The 22,001-nt window shown below is 50.5% G+C and overlaps 1 protein-coding gene across 1 annotated transcript in view; it reads right to left on the bottom strand.

Annotated features, from left to right (window-relative positions):
* Positions 1-20,845: 20,845 nt before the first annotated feature.
* Positions 20,846-22,001, bottom strand: part of GNB1L (G protein subunit beta 1 like) — a 57,487-nt gene continuing 56,331 nt past the window's right edge. Inside the window, exon 6 of the mRNA XM_042783398.1 lies at positions 20,846-21,097. Within this exon, the coding sequence (XP_042639332.1) occupies positions 20,846-21,097 (252 nt within the window). The remainder of the gene's footprint in view (positions 21,098-22,001) is intronic.

Genomic DNA, 22,001 nt, shown 5'->3' with positions numbered 1-22,001 from the left:
AAAAAAAAAAAAAAACAATAGCAAGGTCGTGTTAAACTGGAACCCTCATCATCCCTTGCTGGTGAGAACATAAAATTGTGCAGCCACTATGGAAAACAGTTTGGAAGTTCCTTAAAAAGTTGAACCTAAACTATCATATTGCCCAGCAACCCCAAAGCTAGGTGTATGCCCAGAGGAAGTGAAGGCAGGAGCGCTGTTCCCCAGTGTTCTCTGCGGCACTTCTCACAGCTGCCCAACGGTGGAAACCACCAAAATGTCCATCACCAGGTGACCGATAAACACAATGGGGTCCGTACACACAATGGAGTATTACTCGGTGATAAAGAGAGATGAAGTCCTGAGGCATGCCGCACTGTGGCTTGACAACGTCACGCTGAGTGAAATCCGTTAGGTACAAGAGGACAAATACTGTGTGATCTCACTTTCATGAAATCAGCAAATATATAAAAACCAAGGATCGTTAGTAGTTACCAGGGGAGAGGCAGGGGAAAGGAGTAGTCACTGCTTAAGGGGCATTGTTGAGTTGATGTTAACTGGTAGTGCGATCATTTGGAAAAAGATAGCAATACTGATTGCGCAACATAAAGAGTATCAGTGTTGCTGACTTATACATGTAGAAGTTGTTGGATTAGAGAGCGTTTGGTTGTGTGTACTTTTATCACACATACACACACATACACAAACCGGTATGAGGGCAGAGTTGCCGCACACAGAACTGAGAATGTACAAAGAGTCTAGTAAGGGCCTTTATCTGCTGAGCTACTTGTTCCAACACAGATGTAGGAGCTGCTCATGAGAAAGGGGGAGTCGAGAAGCTTGGTTCCAAGGATACGCTCCCCAAGGAGAGCGAGGGGCCTCCGGGGGGCGTGAGCAGCTGTCCTCTCTTGGCTGTGCAGGTGGTGTGGCAGCCTGTGCTGGGCGGTCACTGCCTGGAAGCACAGGTGCGTAGCAGGTTCACTTCACGTCTCTCCCGGGCCAGCTCACTGCACCGCGAGGATTCCGTCTGCAATTCTAGCTAGTTGAGTAGCAGGCATTTCTAAAGCACCCCCTGAAGGAATGTTTTCCCTCTGTGCAAACAGTTCTTTTGTGCAGAGGGTGTTGTGTGGCTTCTTGGCAGAGACGCAGGTGGGAAACGCTCAACTGTGTGTCAGTCACTCTGGGGTGTAAAGACATGCTCCGCACGTCAACACAAGGCCGTGCTGTGCGGAGGCGCCGCCAGACACCCTCGGTGCCGCGCCAGTCAACGGTGTGGATCAGCTTAGGGCTAATGTCTGACTTGACGAGGCTGCCTGCCCACTATCTCGTCTGCAGAACTCAGGAAAGGAAACATGGTGAGTCTTGAATGTCACATGCTGTGTCCCCACCTGGTCCGTCGTCAGCCGCTTACCCAAGAGGGATCCAGACAGCAGGGGCAGCATGGCTTCTGGCATGAGGAGGCCCGAGCCTGGGTCTGTCTGCACCACCCTGCAGAGCTGTGGGGTGTGGGGTAAGTCTGCCCGCCTGGTTGGGTGGGGTGAGCATCGTGGGCTGGGTGAGTCGATGCCCAGGCAGGCTTTGCAGGGTTTGCACGTGTGAGCACTCACGTCAAGGTGGGAGCTCTCAGTACTGGAGGCAGCTGTCCTTGGGAGGCCCTGACCATGGCGGAGTCTGGGTGAGGGGTCACCACCTCCTGCTCCAGCCATGAAGGTTGGGCCTTCCTCATCCTTGTGCAGCCTGGAGGTCAGCCAAGCAACGAGGTTCAACATTTTGCCTGTTTGGTTGATCAGAGATGCCCTTATGCCCTCTGTACTGCAGGCAGAGGTTGGCAATGCTAAAGGGAAGACACCGCTCCGAGGACACAGGGGCTCTGCAGCTGTGCTTGATGCCACACCAGGCTGTGAAGGCTATGGCACTGACATTGCAAGGCCACTCCTGCTGGCCCCGAATGCTGATGCAGGCGGCCCATGGTAGTGACTGCAGGTGGTCACAAGGAGCTGGGGCCTTGCCCTCTAGCCCTGAGGATCAGGACTCTGCCAACCACCATGGGGACTCAAGAGGACCCAGCCCTGTGTGAGACCTTGGATGCAGCCTTGGAAGACCCTGAGCAGAGAACCGTTATGCCATGCCTGGACCCCTGCCTCACAGAGACTCTTCCAATAAAGACGGGAGGAGAACACATCTCCCAGAGTCAGTGCCGAATATCACAAGACATGCTGGACTGCTACTTTCAAATACCAAAGGGTTTTCTTTGGTTATAGCAACCTTAACATGATCTAGGAGAATGTTAACAATGTAAGAATACTTGGAGGAGCTGATGAAAAGCATCTCTCTCTCTGTTGATTAGATTGGACACACTGGGGAAACATCTGGCTGGGCAACCAAAGGACACAGTGAGACGAGATGTGAGGACGTGTGTCCAGCAGCTGCAGCCAGACCCCTGCCGCCTTTGTCACCTGCCAGGGGACGGCTCACTGCAGCAGACTCCAGGACCCGCTGTGGGGCTTTGGGTCTTCTCAGCTGCAACGACTTCCAGGCTGACTTTAGTTGCCTTCTTACCAGGTTCCAGGAATGGACATCTGCTCGGAAGGGGGTGTTGACGCTCTAGATACGGAGTCGTTACAGTTTATGAGAGGGCAGTCGAGGTTCAGTAGAATTCTTGCCGTCCATGCAGGAGGCCCAAGTTCAATTTCTGGCCAGTGCGCCTCACGCAGAGCCACCACCTGTCTGTCAGTGGAGGCTGGTGCATTGCTACGGTGCTGGACAGGTTCTACCGGAGCTTCCAGATCAGGAAGAAAGGCCTGGCAATCTAATTCTGAAAATCAGCCAGTGCAAACACTCTGGATCACAACATTCCAACGTGCTACAGATCACGGGAATGGTGAAGGGCCAGGCCAGGCTTTGTTCCATTGTGGATGAGGGCGCCATGAATTGGGGCTGATTGATGGCAGCTAACAAGAGTTTATCAGCGTGGATTATGTGAAATGAAAACAATTCCTAAATGAAATAGCATTTAAACCAGAAGTCCTAAAGAGGGCTGCTGACAGTGAACATAGCTCAGAAAGGGCATTCGAGGATGGGGTGGAAAATTCTCCCAATATCACATTCACCAAATACCCACAAAGTGTACCAGGAACCACAGATAGATGTGGCTGAGCGTGTAGAGGGGCTGCTAGGCCCAGAAGTGGTTCTGCTGCAGTTCCAGGTCGGTGTAGGAGGGCTTGCATCTCCCCAGCGTGGTCAGCATGCTGCCCGCCTGTGCGCTCTTAAGGGCTGTCTTAGTTCTCTAGTTGCTGGTACCATAGAGATGCCAGTGGATGGCTTTAACAAACAGAAATTGACTCTCGCCCAGTTTAGGAGGCCAGAAGTCCAAATTTAGAGGGCTAGCTCTAGGGCAAGGCTTTCTCTCTCTGTCGGCTCTGGGGGAAGGGCCTTGTCATTAAACTTCCCCTGGCTTTAGGAGTTTCTCAGCACAGGAACCCTGGGCCCAAAGGATACATTTTGTTCCTGGCTATTCTTTCTTGGTGGTGGGAGCTTCCTCTGATCTCTGTTTGCTTGTTTAGTCTCTTTCATATCTCAAAAGATACTGACTCAAGATACAGCCTAATCCTGTTTTTGTATCCTGCCTCATTAACATTATAGATGTTACGATTTACAACACGTAGGCTAATTACATCAGATCACAAAACGGAGGAAAATTACATAATACTGAGAATCATGGCCCTGACAAGTGGCACATATTTTGAAGGGACACAATTCAGTTCCACAGCAAGGGCTGGGCTGTGGTGAGGAAGCACGCCCGCTGGCACCCTGGGAACCAGCACAGATGTTCATGATCACAGGAGGCCCTCCGGAGCTGCACAGAGACACCTGCCAGTAAGGGTGGCCTGCTGCTGGCCCGAGATGCATTAAAACAGGAGAGAGTGGTACTTCTAGGCAGCCAGGTAGCCTGGACTTGACTACTCGAGCTGCAGGCTGTGCACCAGATGGAGGAGGACCACCTGCAGGCGCCATGACTCCAAGGACGGGCTCTACTGGCTGACAGCACCAGACGCAGCTCAAAGCGCAAATCACAGCTAGGATGAAGAATGGACCAGAATCACGGGGAAGGCGGCCCTGAAGGTGCAGCTGAACCCGTTCAGGAAGAAGGTGGTGGGATGCTGACGTTTTGGGACTGGGAACACCAAGCCGTGCCGTGGACAACAACATAGAACGTCTCATGCAAGACCCGGAGCAGAACTCCTGGAAGCGGTCTTGGCTAGCCTCTGGGGCAGCCAAGGCAGGAGAGCGTGTGGAGCTGATGGAAGCAATCCCAGCCACCTCATAGGTCCTTGGTCATTTAGTTTGAGGGCCAAAGTGCGCCATATGCTTTCAATTGTCCATATGCATGAGAAAGCTAGACAATAAATAAGGAAGACTGAAGAAGAATTGATGCCTTTGAATTATGGTGTTGGCAAAGAATATTGAATATACATGGATTGACAGAAGAATGAACAAATCTGTCTTGGAAGAAGTGCAGCCAGAATGTTCCTTAGAAGTGAGGTTGTAGAACTTCACCTTATGTACTTTGGACGTGTCATCAGGAGGGACCAGTCCCTGGAGAAGGGCATCATTCTTGGCAAAGCAGAGGCTCAGCAAAGAAGAGGAAGACTCTCCATGAGCAATGGGCTCAAACAGTGGCTGTGGGGCTGGGGCAGGACCGGGCAGTGTTGTACACAGGGCGGCTACGAGTCAGAACTGACTTGACAACAATAACAGTAATAATAACAATACAGTAAATGCTGCAAACAACAGCAGCAACAGCATGGCTGGGGCAGAGCTGAGGTCTGTCTGCCCCCTGGCCTGTCTGGGCACTGCAGTGTCTGGCTGGGTGCTCATGGGGACAGGGACCATACACCCACAGGTCAGTAGACCTCAAACTGCTTCTTTATTTATTTTTATTTTATTTTATTTTATTTTTTATTGTGATTTGGGCGAAGATTTCCAGAGCAAATTCACTTTCCGTACAGCAGTTCACATATACTTTGTCTCATGTCATTGACCACAGTTTACCACAATGCAACGGCTCCCCTCCCACTTCCTCCCCAGAGTTACCTCTCAAAGTGCTTCTTTATAAAGGTTCTGACAAAAGGTTCTACAAGGTGTAGGGCAGGACACACTGTGCCTGTGCCGGCCAAGTGGCCCGAGTCCTGGTGGGCAGCAGGAGGATGTCCTACATTGTGGCTTTGCCAACACTGGAGGTCTGGTCACCCCATCCGATACTGGTGTTTCCACTGCCAACTCCTCGAGGACTCACGTCTAAGGAGGAGAGCAGTGGGCTCCGTGTGGACGCGCCCGAGGAACAGCTTGGCAGTGTTACCATAGTGCTGGCTCCCAGGCAACAGTGCCACCCCGGCCAGGGCACTGATCCCGTCAGGACATGGCCACATCCCTGGTGGCGCCAGGAGGCCGCGGGGCCTCGAGGACAGGATCACCCTCCTCTCGCCGACTGGAGGGTTCCGTGCCATCCTCAGTCCTCTGAGGCCTTAGCCAACATGCTGGCTGGGGACTCCCAGGGCCATCTTTGGTCACCACGTGGGCTGCCTGGGTCCTCTGTGAGTGTTGGAGGAATGAGAACCAGTGGGCCTGACGAGGAGGAGCCTTAAGTAAGTCAAAGAGGAAACACTTCTCAGTGTTCCGGGCAGGAGCACTGGGTCAGGACCCAGAGGCAGGTCTACTGGCCAGAGGCCAGGGAGCACACCTGGTTGGAAACTACGTGGGGGCACGTGGAGCGGTTCAAGTGCTGCTGACTCCGGGTCTGGAGAAACCCCGGATGTGATGACGGAGGTGTGTCTGATTATTCGGTGCGTTGCCTCCTCCGGTGCTGGGGGAAGCAGGCTGGGCCGGGGCTGGACAGAAAAGGCCGCGGGAGCGGCGGTGGCGCGGTTGTCGGTGTGAAGAGCCTCTCCGCCCGTGGCCATCCAAGAATTGTCTGGGAAGAAGGCAGTAAGCCAGGGCTTGTGGAGATGCTTCGACAGAAAACCGGGCTGGTTCTATTGTGGCCAAATGAAGGCTGCAGAAGGGTCCTGCGTGGGGCATGCGGGATGCCTGGAGGGTGCACCGTGAAGCCTGGTGCCCCGTGGCGTAGACCCCCGTGGGCCTGTGGTGGTGGGTGGACAGTCTGAACTGTGTCTTTCTTTCTCGTCTGTGTGTGTCTCTTCCCCCTCCTGGCAGAAGTCCACGACAGGGATGGCCCACAGCTTGTCTTTCATTCACCTGTGGACAGACATGTGGGTTGCTTTGAGGTTCTGGCTATGAACAAAGCCCTCCCTGCTGTGATCATCCACGTGAAAAATAAAACCACCACCCAGGACGTAAAGGATCCTCCTCAGTTAAACGCCAAAAGCCCTCGTGTTCTCTTCATGAAGGGTGTGCCTGGTCTTTAGGTGAAAAGCAGTCTTCCCTGAGGGGGTGATGCTGTCCTGTGAGTGGGGCGGGACTTTAGCCTTCCTCCGTCAGTGAGGGTAATGGGCTTACCCTGCGCTGCCTGCTGAGGGACCACTGCAGGGCCCCGGCCAGGCCCTCTCAGCAACAGGGGTCACAGAGTGGCTGGAAGACAGAGGAGACAGCCTACATGGCTGACCCCTGGAGCACGAGCCTGAGCAGGCAGATGCTGGGCCAACCGCACCCCTACCAGGCCAGGGTCTCAGGGAAGCTGACCAGCACCAGGGACGTGCAAAGGTGGAGCCCAGGGCTTTGAAAACACGAAGCATCTTCTGTGCCGGAGCCCCCACAGGTGGGGCTCCTAGCTTTTACGATGTCGCTCAGAGGTTTGCAACTGGACAGAGCGCCGTGGTGACTTGGTATGCAGGCCCTTGCTGACTCTGGCACCATCTATGCAAGGCCACATGACCTGCAGTGGACTTGGCCTTGTAGGGCCCAGCAACACACTCACATGGACGGCTTTACCATGACATTCCCCTCAGCCCTGTCTATAAGGCCAGGATGGACACCAGGTTGCACAGTGATGGCTGCCAAGGCCACCAAGGCTGCCCTGGACGCCAGCCAGGCACACTGAGCATGAAGAGCAAAGCCACCACTGCCCCTCGGCTGTAGGGGGGTCCCTGGGCTCACGGGGCTCAGGCACCTTCTAGAACAGTTGGTTCCACAGCAGTGCAGGTAGCTTGGCTGAGCAAACACAGGTCCTGGCCCCTCAGGCCTATACAACACCTGCAAAGCCTCAAGAACCGAGACCTGCCTGGCGGGTGGAACCTGTGCCCCTCAACCGCCATAGACAGGACATGGCCCGTTCCCATGGCAGAGTGTGGGTATGGACTCACCAAGTCCATAAGGCCCCCAGGAGCTGTTGCACACAAGATTCGGCCACAAGATGTCCCTGGGACACTGTCGATACCGTGTGACTTACTTGAGGCAGCTCAGACCCGCAGCCTTCTTGTTCCCCTTAACTTGTTCCCCGGCTTTAAAGAACCAGAGCCAGTGACTAGACCCAGGCTCCCGCGTCCCTGCCAACTTTCCCCTGCTTACCGTCTTACTAGTGTGATGCCGGCAGCCATGAGCCACACCTCACCTTGGAAACTTGGAGAAGCGTATTTCTGGATTGAGTGACTCTAACGCTTAGGTGAAGCACACTGTCCCTCTATCTGGGACCCTCCCACCCATAGCTGGCTGGTCCGGCTCTTTTTGTAAATTCAGCGACAATGCCAAAGATGGAGAGTCACGGGATTCTTAGAGCCGACAATGCCCATGCAAGCGAGAGGCAGAGGCCCCAGCTCCCTCCCTGAGCTGCTGAGGCCACATGAGCTGGCGCAGTGGTGGCACAGGAGCAAGGGAGGGGACAGGCAGTGGGCAGGACTCAGCAGTGGGAGCCTGGCCCGAGAGGACTATTGGGAGGGTTTGCACAGTAACTGACAAGGTACGTGCCTCCGAGTCCTTCCTTAGACCCACATCTACATGGTTGCAGCTGCCATTCTGGCCCATCACATGGCCCTCAGCAAACGCCCTGGCGTGGTCACAGCTCACCCATCCCTGCCTCTTTCTCATGGTGATTCCTCACAGCCAGGCCACTCTCCAAGACTGACCATGCAGGGACAGGCCACTAGGGCTCTTGTGTTGCATCCGTTCAAGCCAAAATCCAAACCCACTGCCACTGAGTCGATTCCGACCCCCAGCGACCCCCAGTGGGTTTTCCAAGGCAGTAAATCTTTACGTAAGTAGATTGCGTCATCTTCCCTCTGCCAAGTGGCTGGTGAGTTTGAAGCAGCAACCTTCTGGTCACCAGTCAAATGCCTCAGGCACCGCACCACCAGTGCATCCAGGACTCCACATGAGTGAGGAGGGAGACGGGTGGGTGTGATGGTTGCCTAGCAGTCTCAGTGCCCAGCCGCTACTTGCTGTCAGGCATGTGCGTGGTGAAGTCTGCTGCTACCGTCACCTTCCACCACTTACCAGGACAGGTCTCTCTCTTACCTGGCTCCTGTGCTTGGATGTCCCTGGAAACATCACAGAGCTGTGCTAGAGGCTATGGAGGTGTGTGAGAGAGACTGTCAGAGAGACAATGTGGCTGGTCCCGTCAGAACTGGCAAGGGTTTGCATTCACTCTAAACTAACCATCCTACAACCCAAAGCCTGTGCTTGATACTAGCAAACAAGTGTTTGGTTGGAGTCAGAGCAGATGAGTTGTATCGAAAGCCACTTCTAAGGACCCACTATAACAGCTCTGGTAGAACCTACGGCAATGGTGCCGAACAGACCACGGCCGCTGGAGGTGCCTCCTTGCGTGCAGCCCTCTGTGGGAGTGTGGCCATGCTGTGCCTGGGTGAGGCTGACTGGGGGGCAAACCTGCACACTTGTGGTCCTCTCTGGATGCCCAACGTCCAGATGCAGACCTCCTTCACCTGCCGCTGTCTCAGGTCTGTCAGGCCTAGCACACGTCATGACCCTAACGGATGGATGCATGGATGTGGCAGCTCTGTGGTGGCACCCAGTGTGTGAGAAGGGTCTGTCCCCACAGCTAAAACAAAGCTGCTCCTGACTGACACGTCACCAATTAGAAAACTCCTCTGGCTACATCCTGGATGTCATGGTGACTCAGCTACAGGACACTTAAGGGGAAGCAGTGTGGACCCTCCCAGAGGTTCTGAAGGGCACCTGGCAGCCAGCCATCTCTATCCAGCGGGGCCTAACCAGCCCCAAGTGAGGAGGCCCATGAGCTTGGACATGGGGCTGCCTTCCCAGGTCTACACTAAAGCTGCTAGGAACTTTGCCCAAAGTACAGGCGCCCTGGGGAATGAGTGTAGGCCCCTGTGGGGAAGGCTGGAAGAAAGATGGACAGTTGACAGTGTGGCAGGGTCCTCCCTCAAGGGGACTGGCCTCCTCTCCATTTGTGGGTGACTGAAGGGCTGTGATGCTCTTTTGATGATCGAAGTTAGACTTCTGTTCCCTACATCTAAAACATTTCTGCAAATGCAGATCAAATCACACTTGAGTACACTGCCCAGTTTCCTTTGTGTGGACCCCAAGATCAACCAGCCCATGCCATTGGTCTCTGCATGGAAATGCTTCTGATCACTGCCTTGACCCTGCTGTCCACTACAGTAACCAGACCCACCTTGTCTTTGGTAACCGAGTGCCGTCCTTGGGCCCTGCTACCAGAGGTCCCATTCTCTCCACTGCAATTAGATATCCCAGTTCCATGGCAGCAGTTACCACTGTCATGCCTGACCTACAGAGAAGAGTGACCATAGTTTTTCAAGGATGCTGGGGTCCCCTCGCAGATTTCTTTCTCATGTTGTTGTTAGGTGCCATTAAGTTGGCTCCGACTCACAATGACCTCATGTCCAACAGAATGAAACACTGCTCAGTCCTGCACCAGCCTCACGATCCTTGCTATAACTTGGCCCATCATTGCGGCCACTGTGTCAATCCATCTCTTTGAGAGTCTTCTATTTTGCTGACCCTCCACTTTACCAAGCATGATATCCTTCTCCAGGGAATAGTCCCTTCTGACAACATGACTAAAGTAGGTGAGAAGGAGTCTGGCCATTCTTGCTTCCAAGGAGCATTCTGGCTGCACTTCCTCCAGGACAGAGATGTTAGTTCTTCTGCCAGTCCATGGTACTTTAAGTATTCTTCGTCAACACAACTCAAAAACATCAACTCTTCTTCAGTCTTTCTTATTCACTGTCCAGCTCTCACATGCATATGAGATGACCGAAAATATCATGGTGTGGGTTAGGTGCACCTGAGTCTTCAAAGAGACATTTTTGCTCTTCAGCACTTTAAAAAGGTCTTTTGCAGCAGATTTGCTCAGTGCAATACATCGTCTGATTTCTTGACTGCTGCTTCCATTGGTGTTGACTTATTCCTCATAACCAAAAAACCAAAACCAAATTTACTGCCGTTGAGTCAGATCTGACTCATAGCAACCCCTCTTTGGATTTCTGAGGCAGTATCACAATTGTAGGAGCTCTGGTAGCATAGTGGCTAAAGCACTTGACTGCTAACCAGAAGGCTGGCGGTTCAAACCCACCAGCTACTCCTCGGAAGGAAGGTTGGGCAATCCTACTTCCGTAGTGATACTGCCTCGGAAACCCAAGGAGGGGTCGCTATGAGTCGGGGCCGACTCGACGGCACATAACAACAACAACAACATCACTATGGAATTGCCCCATCTTCCTTCCAAGGAGTGGCTGGTGGGTTTAAACCACTAGCCTTCTGGTTAGCAGTCAAATACCTTAACACTACGCCACCAGAGCTCCTATTCCTCATAAACAAAGCAAAAACAAACTCACAGCCACAGTGAAAGGTGTCCCCTGTTCCTGCCCATGGTGAGCGAGCAGGTCTAACACAATAAATCCACACTAACGTCCCAATCTCCCTCCGCCTTTGGACACCTTCTTCTGCAGTGTACCAAGGTGGTGCTGGCATTTCATTTTCAGTATTGGCCACTTCTGGGTCCACGCTTCAGCCAAACCATTAACCCAACCGTTGTTGTTAGGTGCCATTGACTCATCTCCGACTCATAGTGACCTCATGCACAGCAGAACGAAAAACACTTCCCGGTCCCATGCCAGCTCCACAATCGCTGCTATACTTGAGCCCATCGTCACAGCCACTAACCAAACCATTAGAGCCTTTCTAACATCTCAAGCTACAACACTGAGTCCAGGTTCTTTGCTAAAGTTAAGCCATTTCAATAAATTGGGCCTGATCCAACTTTCTGTTCCTGCCACCTTGATCCCACTCCCTGCAGGCAGTTGCACCCATGTTCTGAGACTTCTGTATGTATAAACTGGGAAAAAGCATGCAGTTTTTGGGGGAGTAGTATACCTCCTTGCAGGTCACATGGTGTACCTCCTCTTTGGGGCCCGCCGGGACTTGAGTGTGGTTATAGGTCTAGAGGCACAGAGGCTGGTGAGGGTGGCTCTAGAGAAGAATCAGCAGTGCCTGGCAAAGCACTTCCCTCAGGGGGGGAGGTCAGGCTCTCCAGGCTGAGGGTGACGCTCTTCAGGCACCACCGAGGGCTGCTTCTACCACAGAGAAGACTGACACGATTTAAGGGTTCAAGGTCTCCATACAATTTTCAGGGTTCCATTCCCTTCCAATGAAGGAAGGCCTCAATGTTAAGAGAAGACATCTCGTGAGGCTGGGAACTCAGCTGCACTGTAATCTGGACACTGGCAGGATGAGACCTGGGTGGGCACTGCCTGGTTTTGTTGTTCACACCCAGCTTGTATCATGGCGCTGTGCTGCGGTGTGATGTGGATGCCATCTTGTGATTCATGCTCTTCCTCGTGCCTTATGCTTCATGCTTGCTTCATGCTTCATGCTGCCCGGGACACACCCTGGAGATGGCCCCTTGCCACTTGCCAGCCTTTTATTTTCACTCCGTGATAGTTGGCTTTGTGTCCATTAGACTATTGTTTGACCAAACACTAGTCTAGTTGCTGTTACAGAGTAGTTACATGTGATTAAACCAGTCATCCTTAAGTGAAGCAGATTCCCTTCCACGATGTGATGTGATGTTGCTTGAACAATTTCTTTTAGAAGGATCAGCACAGGCTAGTCCCTAGGAGGTAGAGGTTAAAGATGTCTCAAATGTCCAGCTTCTCCAAACTACCATACCACTCCATCATCCATAACATCAGCTCCTCCTCCTTCCCTCAGCACTCTCCCTCCTGTTTTAGGGTTCCATGTTTCACTGTCATGTCTCACAGAACTCACAAACTGCCAAGGAAATGGCTCACGTCATGGTGGAAGCTGACGAGTCCCAAATCTGGGGGTCAGGTGTTGGTCTGGGGGATACCCCTCACTCAGGAGCTTGTAGGGGCTGCTGAACCCAAATCAGCAGGTCAGATGACTGGCTCTGTCTCAAGTCCCAAGAACCAGGGATGAGATGCTGACGGACCAGATGCAGGATCCGGAGCAAGAGAGCGAATTTCACCAGAATGTTGTCATTGTCGTCGTTACGTGCCGTCGAGTCGGACCCGACTCATAGCGACCCCTCCTTGGGTTTCCGAGACAGTATCACTACGGAAGTAGATTGCCTCATCTTCCTTCCAAGGAGTCTCAAGGAAACTAAGGTGGTGGCTTGAGTTACACCCTCCACCAAGGTGGGACTCAAGATACATCCCACTCTAATTATGCTTTAGGAGCTCTGATGGCATCAATGCAACTCACCCCAAAATGGGACCATAACCGTAGGCATAGCAGCTGGAATTTACAATACATCACAGAATGGAGGACAATGGCGATTCACTGCATTGCAAGTCACTCCCTGCTGTTCTAGCCATTGGCCCTTTCATAGCTGAAGGATTAACTTGCCCCTCGCAATCATTTTACCAGTCCCAAACGGTCACTGACTAGTAGTCCTTCAGTAGGGCAGAGTTCTAAGGGTGATGAGGTTACTCAGGTACCAGCCATTCAGGTCTGCTGCAGGTGTCCATCTGATCTGGTCAGCTTCTCCAAGTTTGTCTCAGCTTCACCCTTTCTGGCCTCTGATAACATTTAATGGAGAGGTTATTCCCTTGCTCTGAGTCTCTCTTTAGCTATCAGCATATTAGATTTTCCCCAGGGCATATCCCTATTTATCCATTCCTTTACCTTCAGCTGTTATTTCTCCTTCCTTCCGCTGTTATTTATTTTTACCTGAACTATTCCACCTTGGCAAAAGCCCTCAGGTTCAGCTGCATCCCTGGTCCTAGGACCGCAGTTTCTGGCAGGAAAAATGCAATTTCTGGTGATCTGGGGGAAGAATTGTCCAGTGGCACTGGCCTCTTCCCCATCCTCTCTCCCCCAGATCCTCCAAAAAACCTAGGATCCTCCCTTCACTCCCCTCATGTTGAGTGAATGCATGTGAGCCAACCCTTCATGTCTTTATCTCTCTCCGTTTTACAGAACAAATGTTTCAATGGCCTATTACAATTAACTATCAAACCATTACTCTGAGAATGGTATGCAACATGGTATGTGCTCTGGTCACCTCTGTGCTGCTCTAACAGAAGATGCCACCAATGGGATGGCCTTAACAAACAGGAGTTTATTCTCTACAGTTTGGAGGCTTTAAGTCCGAGTTCAAAGTGCCAGGCTCTAGGGGCTGGGTCAAAGCCCCTCAACCTTGGGCTTTAGCTCTGCCTCTTGCCCCTGGCCCACTGCAGCTGGAGGCTTCTCTTCACTCAGGCAGCTGAGGCTAACAAGCCCAAGGTTGACAAATAAAATGGCACAGTCCTGATGTATCCAAACGACACGGTAGGCCATTAAGTCCACTGAAAGTCCCAAGGTCGGCAGAGCATGGCAGGCTGCTGAACGACACGGCTACATGCAGGGCTCAAGCGTGCCATAAGCTAGAGACCGTTCCTCAAGTCTCCCCCTTATATGCAGGGAGCAGACCACATCCCTAAGGCAGCTACTCAGCTGCTCACAGTAGATTCCACCATGGACTTGATGACCAGTCTCCTCATGGGGAATACTACGTCCAGCTGCCCAGCCACTCAACCAGGCCCAGCCAAGTTGACACACAAACTTCACTACCACAGTATGTCCATTTAATATGTGTTTCTTGGGCCACTGCTGCTCTGTATGGGCTATAAACTATGTTTCTTGGTCCAAGGAAATATAACTTGGTGGCCCAAATTAGTACAGTTATCTTTTGTTGCAATCCTTTAATGGTGTTTTTGGCATTTGGATCTGTCATGGGATATGCAAAGCCCAGTCCAGAGTAAACATTTATTTCTGTGAAGACCCATTTGTAGCCACCTGGCACTACTGGCATCTTTGGTCCTTTATAATCGACTGTGTCAACTATGTGCAGGGCCTTCCCCCTGGGGAATCTGCCCCATAGCCATCTGCAACTTCTGTCTTTCCTGCTGACAGACAGAGCAGTCCTTACTGGCATTTGGTTCCTCAGAGGGTGCAAGAGAGATGTGTCCAGATTGAGCTCATCTCTGCATTGCTGCAGCACCCCCATGTCCATTCATTTCGTGGACCCAACCGGCCACCTCAAGGGAGCATACCAACATGTCTACTTGTGGATTCCAGTCACCTTCCAATCCGGGAACGGATTCTTCTGATGAGCACTGCTTGGCCTACTCTACGTGTCCTCTGAATTTCCAGAGTGTTTTCCATAGGCCTATGGCGGCTCAATCCCACCAGCCACTCCTCGGAAGGAAGGTTGGGCAAGCCTACTTCTGTAGTGATACTGCCTCGGAAACCCAAGGAAGCGTCACTAGGAGTCGGGGCCGACTCGACGGCACACAACAACAACAACAACATGCCCCACATGGGTGTCCCCTTAACAGTCCAATTTTCCATCACTCACTTGCCTGATCATATAGCCATGCCCACTGCCCACGAATCAGCAAAAATTCAAAGATACAGGTTCTCACCATTGCCCAGTTCTTCCATGACAGCCAGGAAGATCAGCATGCAGTTCAGCCCACTTGCTCTTACCTTCTTCAATCAGGGTCTTGCTGTCTACTGTTTTAATGCAGCAGCTTTCCACATCAAATGTCCCTGTACCCTGAAACTGCCCACTGTGAACCAAGCAGCCTTCTGCTGGTCAGCAGAAAGTTGTTCATGTGGCTCTGTCCATGTGGCAGTGGGCTCTGGCAGCTTCTCAGGTGGCTCAGTGTAGGACCTGTGGGAAAGGAGGCTACCTGCTTATGGATATGGTGGTGCCTCCCTGAATTCCCCTAGTAGCTTGTTCTTGTATGATCCATTTTCATTTTCTTATGCAACTATTTTGGGCACTGCCTTCCTTAATACAGTGTGTCTCTGACATCACCCAAGACATTATTGGCATTTCAGGTCTCATGATGATATTATGGTCCTTTTGTCATCGAGGCAGTCTCAACCAATGCTCAGTAACAGCAAGTGAGTAACTGCCCTTCAAATGGCATGTACTGTGCTACAGCATCTGGAGACTTTCTATTCCAGAATCCCAATGGTTGCCATAAGGTGGCATTCTCAGGTTTTTACCATAAGCTCCAGTCTACATAAGCATGTGTAGCAAACACATCAAAATAATGTCTGAATGTGAATCATAAGGGCCTAAAGGTAAGGACAGTGAGACCACTGCCTGTCATTCAGGCACAGCCTGCTGTTGCTTGGGTCCCCATTTGAACACAGGTTTCTTCAAAGTGGATGTTGTTGTTGTTATTTGCCATCGAGTCGGCCCTGACTCCTAGCGACCCCCCTTGGGTTTCCAAGGCAGTTATCACTACGGAAGTAGGATTGCCCAACCTTCCTTCTGAGGAGTGGCTGGTGGGTTTGAACCGCCAGCCTCCTGGTTAGCAGTCAAGTGCCTTAGGCACTATGCTACCAGAGCTCCAATACTCCCAGATATGGAATATATGTTTTCCAAAATCCAAATAGACCAATCAAATGTTGGGCCTCCTGCTTAGTCTTGGGGGTAGGTAGTGACAGACACTTATTGTTGCCTGTGGAATGTCATGGGTGGCTCCTGCTCAAGTTTTTCCCAAGAATTTCACTATTTGGGCAGGGCCCTGGGTTGTTGCTGGATTTATTAAAGCCTCTGTTAGTCATGTGGGCCACTACTGTTTTCAAATCTGCCCTAGCCTGTTCTTCCATTTTTGATATTAACATACTATCATCAATGTAACATATCATCAGACTTGAAATCTGAACCAAGTCCAAGTCTCTTCTGACCACATCATGACAGTTAGCTGGTGAATTCAAATAACAGTGTGGCAAACACTGAAAGTAGACTGAGATCCTTCCTTGTGAAAGCACACTGTGGCTGGCTCTTTTCCTAGATTGGGATTGAGAAAAAGGCATTTGTAACATCAATCACTGAGTACATCTCCTTTAGCCTGCTGTAGTTTCTGCACTGTGGATACCAAATGTGGAACAACTGAACCCATCTGTTCTGGTTCCCTAGTGCCACTCTGACAAGAATATACCACAAATGGGATGGCCTTAACAATAGGAGTTTATTCTCTTACAGTTTGGAGGCTTTAAGTCCAAGTTCAAAGTGGCAGGCTCTAGGGGCTGGGTGAAAGCCCCTCAACTTTGGGGTTCAGCTCTGCCTCATGCTTCTGGCCCATAGAAGCTAGAGGCTTTTCTTCACTCAGACAGCTGCTGGCTGCTGAGGCTGCCAAGCCAAAGGCTGCCAAGTAAAAAGGCACAATCCCGATATTACCAAATCACACGGCAGGCCATTAATTCAAGTCCATTGTAAGTCCCAAGACTGATAGAACCTGGCAGGCTGCTGAACAACAACATGGCTACATGCAGGGTCCAAGCGTGCCATAGGCTAGAGACCATTCCTCAAGGCTTCTGCTTATATACAGGGAGCAGACCACATTCCCTAAGGCAGCTACTCAGCTGCTCACAATAGATTCCACCATGGAGTGGATCACCACTCTCATCATGGGGAACACTACATCCAGCTGCCCAGCCACTCAACCAGGCCCAGCCAAGTTGACACACAAACTGAACTACCACACCATCAGTGGCATTACTTTATTTAGGCCTCGATAGTCTACTGTCAGCCTCCATGCCATTGAAAATATAACAGACCATATAGGGCTGTTATACAAAGTATTTGGTGGCACCAATACTCAAGCCTTTAGCATGTCTTTAATCAAAGTAATAATCTTCTTTTTTTTCACCAGGTATCTTATACTGTTTCAAATTAACAACTTGAATGTGTTCAGGCAATTCTAATGGTTCCTATTTAGCATGTTCAGTCAATACTGGGCTATGGCAGACTTACATACCTTCAGTTTTATAATATCAGGTAGAGAGAGTATTCCCCAATTACACATACTATCCATACCAATAATATGTTCAAGTAAGGGAGATGCAATTACTTCATACAATATCTGTTCAGACTTTCCAATTTTCATCCAAACTTTCACCTTAGGCCCATCAACTGCTGCATCTCCGTATCATCTGTCTAACCTTAGGCCTCTTCAGGATTCCACTGACAGGTCTTGGGATGACAGTACATTGGGCTTCTGTGTCCAGGAACCCTAAGAAGGTCTCTTCCCCACCCCTAGGCCATTTTACCCACACATGTGCATATGGCCTTGAATCCCCCCTGCTGGGGGCTGGGCAGTCCTTATCTTCAATGAGATGAGCCTCTGCTTCAGCTGGTCCCAGGTGGGACTTCCCATCATTAAATTCCTCCCAGTTGGAGTGTATAGAATGGATTTGTTTAGTCCTCTTTAACGTTGGGAGACCAGTAGGAGTATCCATTGGTCCACTCAACTCCCGGTAGTGCTACATCAGCACCTTTGTCACAACTCCATCAGTGCTTGCTATATTCTTCCCATTCCTTAGCAACAATCAAAAAATCTCCAACCTGGTGAGGTAAGCTCTTTCCCCATTGCCTCTTCCCATTCTCCTATGAATCATTCTGAGTGTTTCTTGCATCTGTAAGACCCATGTGGGGAAGTGGTACTAGCAGATCCGACAGAGCTTCTCGGATTGCTGCTTTGTTTTGCAGAGCAAGGTTATATGGGGTGCTCATGAAGCATGGGCTCCCTTGATTACCGTATCTGCCATGACCTGTGTAAGGGGCACAGTCATTGGATGAATATCCTGATCATCATAAAGCCATTCCAGCATGATTTGTGTAAGCAGCACATTAGCTGCTTCCTCTGAAGTGTTCCATGGGGTATTTAGAGGGGGAGAGGGGCAGTTTCCCTTCTCAGGTAAATAAACCTCACTGTAAATTTTAGCCAGTTCATCAGGCTAGCTGTCCCCTCCAGGTTAACTTGTTGTGTAACTGGATTTTGGATCATCATTTGTGACTGCTCCATAGTGAATTACGAATCTTGCATCGATCCAAACACATTCTTTCCTTCTGTAACATTCAACACTAAAAACACTGCCCCCAAATTAGTCACTCTCACAATCCATTTTAGTAAAGCTTCTTCAGGAAGCTGATTTACAAACTAAAGCAACTGTGCCCCCTGGTTTCGAGTTTCTTGGTTTTGCCAGTTCCCCTCCTGCACTACCTTCTTGGTGACCAGCAGTTGCAGGGGTACTTCCTGTCGTTCCAACAAAATGTTTCCTTTCCAGATCGGCCCTAAGACTAGTGGTTGTAGCTCTGACTGGACCAGATCTGGGTTTGGTTCAGTGTCACAATCTGTCCCTACATTCCTTCTCTCTGCCATGGCAGCTATTACTGATGACAGCAACCAAGGAATTGTAAGTCTCGCCCTTTCCTTATTGTTCTGTATTTCCATATGCATGCAACTAGCCAATTCCTCAAGAGTTAGATCCACCACTCCTAAATCCCACAAACAGCTTTTGCTTTGAGTAACTGATTGCAACATAACAGCTGCTTCAATCCACAGCTGTTTTTTCATCCCATCCAGAAACCAAAAGTTTCTTAATCTCCTATTTATCCCTCCTCTCCTCACCCCGTTTTTTTTTTTTTTTAACAAAACCACATAATATTCCATTGAGTCTGGGCCATTGCAGCAAATCCCACCCCTGGCACCAACTGCTTGAATAATTTCTTTTAGAAGGGTCAGCACAAGGCTGGTCCTATGAGGTAGAGGTTAAGATGCCCCAAATGTCCAGCTTTTCCAATCTGCTGTGCCACTCCATCATCCATGGCATCAACTCTTCTTCCTCCCCTCAATATTCTTGCTCCCATCTTAGAGTTCTGTATTTCCCTGTAAAGTCTCACAAAACTCACGAACTGCCAAGGAAACGGCTCACACAGTGGTGGAAGCTGGCAAGTCCTAAATCCGAGGGTCAGATGTTGGTCTAGGGGATTGTCCTCACTCACCTGGTTGCAGGGGCAGAAGAACCCAAATTGGAAGGTCAGATGACTGGCTGCTGTCTCAAGTCTCAAGAACCAAGGTCACTGATGAACCAGATGCAGGATCCAGGGCAAGAGGGTGAACTTTTTCAGAACATTCCCATGTATACCCTCAAGGAACCTAAGGGTGGTGACTTGAGTCACACCCTCCAGCAAGGTGGGACTCAAGTTATATCTCATCCCAAAATGGCACCACAATTACAGGCATGGAGACTAGGATTTACAATACATTACAAAATGGAGAACTATTCATCCCATCCCTTAGTAACTATATTAAGTAATTCACTGCACTGCAGATGTGATCAATCAGTCTGAGGGCTTTGGAAACAAAAAAAGAGTTTCCCTGGGCTGTGTTATCCCTCCAGACTATAAATAAATATTTTGGCAAAACTCTCATACACACTCATAGTGATCCCTTTCAGGTTTCCAAGGCAGTAAATCTTTACAGAAATAGATTGCCCCATCTTCCTTCTGCGGAGTAGCTGGTGGGTTTGAACTGCCAACTTCTGGTTAGCAGTCGAATGCCTTATGCACTGCACCACCAGAGCTCCTTAGCTTCCACAGCTATGAGAAAATAATATTTTTGTGTTCTTACAGCAACTCACTCAGCCTTGGTATTTGTTACAATGGCACTAGATGACTAAGATAGAATTTGGTACCAGGAATGGGTTATTGTTCTAAGAAATAACTAAAATGTAGAAGTGCTTTTGCAACCGAGTAGTGAGTGGAGGCTGGAGTTTTGATGTGCTGGACAGTGGGAGCCTTGATGGCCCCGAGGAGGCTGTAGTAGAGTTCACTGAGACACTCTCTTTCGGGGGAGGGTCTAGCCATGTCCTTTCACTGGCATGCATCTGGCCTAGCTGTGGGCACCACAAGCTCCTTCTGCCTGGAAGTCACCTCTGCCCTTCCTTGTCAGCACTCTTTTTCTACCTCACTCTCTCTGGGGAGCTGAAATACTTCCTTTTATGAGCATGGACTCCATCCTGTGTGTCCTGGGCTCCTGTCTCTGGAGGAGCTACAGGAGCATTGGGGGCAGATGCATTCTGGGTGTGCGGTCTCCCGACGCATGATCCTGGGGAACCCACAGTCATCTCACCCACTCAATAGTAGAAATGAAGATGGGTGCTAACTGGCCCTGTCTGTAGTGAGGCTCTGAGTACAGTTCTTGGCTTTGACCAAGCAGAGGAACTAGGAGTGGTCTCCTTAGAAAATTCCTATCTCAAGACTGCAGGTATGCAAGTGGAAATTTATTTAAAAATACACTTAGGTTGGCAATGTTGCCAGACACAAGCAAATGTCTCTTACCTAGGCTACAAATACCCAGGTGTCTGGTTCGGTTATTCTTTTTCAATCTGCCAGAGTCACTTTTGTATGGAGAATACATGTCACAAAAGGAAAGTGACCCTCATGAAGAAGGGGAGGATTCCACAGCTCATTTTCACAACTGGAGAGTAGCCTGCAGCTTGCTGACCCTGATGGGGCCTTGAGGTCTAGTTTTCCACATGACCAAGTCAAAGCTAAAGTGCAAAGGTGCCACCCCTGCCTTCATTTTGAGCAGAAAGCACAGCCAAGTCATGTGCACTGGTAGAGTGACCAGACACTGATGCGCCGGTCCCCAGAGCCTGCGGCCAGCAAGCCGTCGCTGGCGAAGGCCACACAGTTGACAGCCGAGGTGTGGAAGTCCAGCACAGCCAGCGGCTTCATTGTCCTCCAGTGGAATATGCGGACACGGTGGTCCCAGCCCGCGGTGGCCAGGAGCTTGCGATCTGGCCGGATCACGACGTCAGCTATGCCGGGATTGGTGAGTTCGTGAGTTCTGCACACCTACAAGATTGAAAGCAGCAGGAAGAACCGTCAGGTGACATAATATGAGCCTTCTCATAGATGCTCATCCATGAATGGCCCCAAGGTCTGGCTACTAGGGACAAGGAAGAGAGGCGGGCCTGCTATGACTCCTGCACATTTCTGCAGAGCTTACCCCCTACCTCCTCAGGGTCAAGGCACAGACCTGCCTCAGGAAGAGGCCTGACCTTGACCAAACCCTTGGGTTATGAGGGAAGAATTCGGGCACTTTCTTGTGGTGCACATTTGATGCCCAGCAGAGTGGCTTCTGTGGTGGGTCAGCTTCCCTGCCATGAGGTCCTGCTGGGGAGGGGCTGGTTCTGACTGATCTGCCTCCTTCCTTGGGGTCTTACATGAAAAAGGGAACTCCCAGCCCTCAAGAAGGAAAGACTACTTTGCTTAGGTTGGGTACTGGTGCCCCTCACCATGTGGCTGGGAATTAATTAATCAAAGGCTGTTTCTATTTATTTATTTTTTAACCCTTTTATCGTGATTTGGGTGAAAGTTTACAGAGCAAATTAGTTTTCCATTCAACAGTTCATACACGTTTTGTTTCATGACATCAGTTACAATCTCCACAATTTAACATTGCTCTTCCCATTTCTTTCCTATGGTCACCATTTCCCTTTGTCCTTCTTTCCCATCCATTGCTTCCTTCTGAGCTTTATCCCTGGGCAAATATTGCCCTTTTGGTCTCTTATGGTTGATTGTTCTAAGGAGTACGTACCGCTCTGGTGTTAACTCTTCACTGCATAGGCCTGACTATTGTTTGACTGAAAGTTGGGCCATGGGAGTGAGTTTAGTTCCAGGCTTGAAGGGCATTTAAGGGCCATAGTCTCCAGAGTTCCACCAGTCTCTATCAAAGCAGTAAGCCTGGTCTCTCTCT

Source organism: Orycteropus afer, unplaced genomic scaffold (genome assembly GCF_000298275.1).
Source record: "Orycteropus afer afer isolate SDZICR_OR568_19922 unplaced genomic scaffold, OryAfe1.0 scaffold01034, whole genome shotgun sequence".
NCBI classification, from domain to species: domain Eukaryota; kingdom Metazoa; phylum Chordata; class Mammalia; order Tubulidentata; family Orycteropodidae; genus Orycteropus; species Orycteropus afer.
This window is presented reverse-complemented; position numbering and strand designations above follow the sequence as displayed.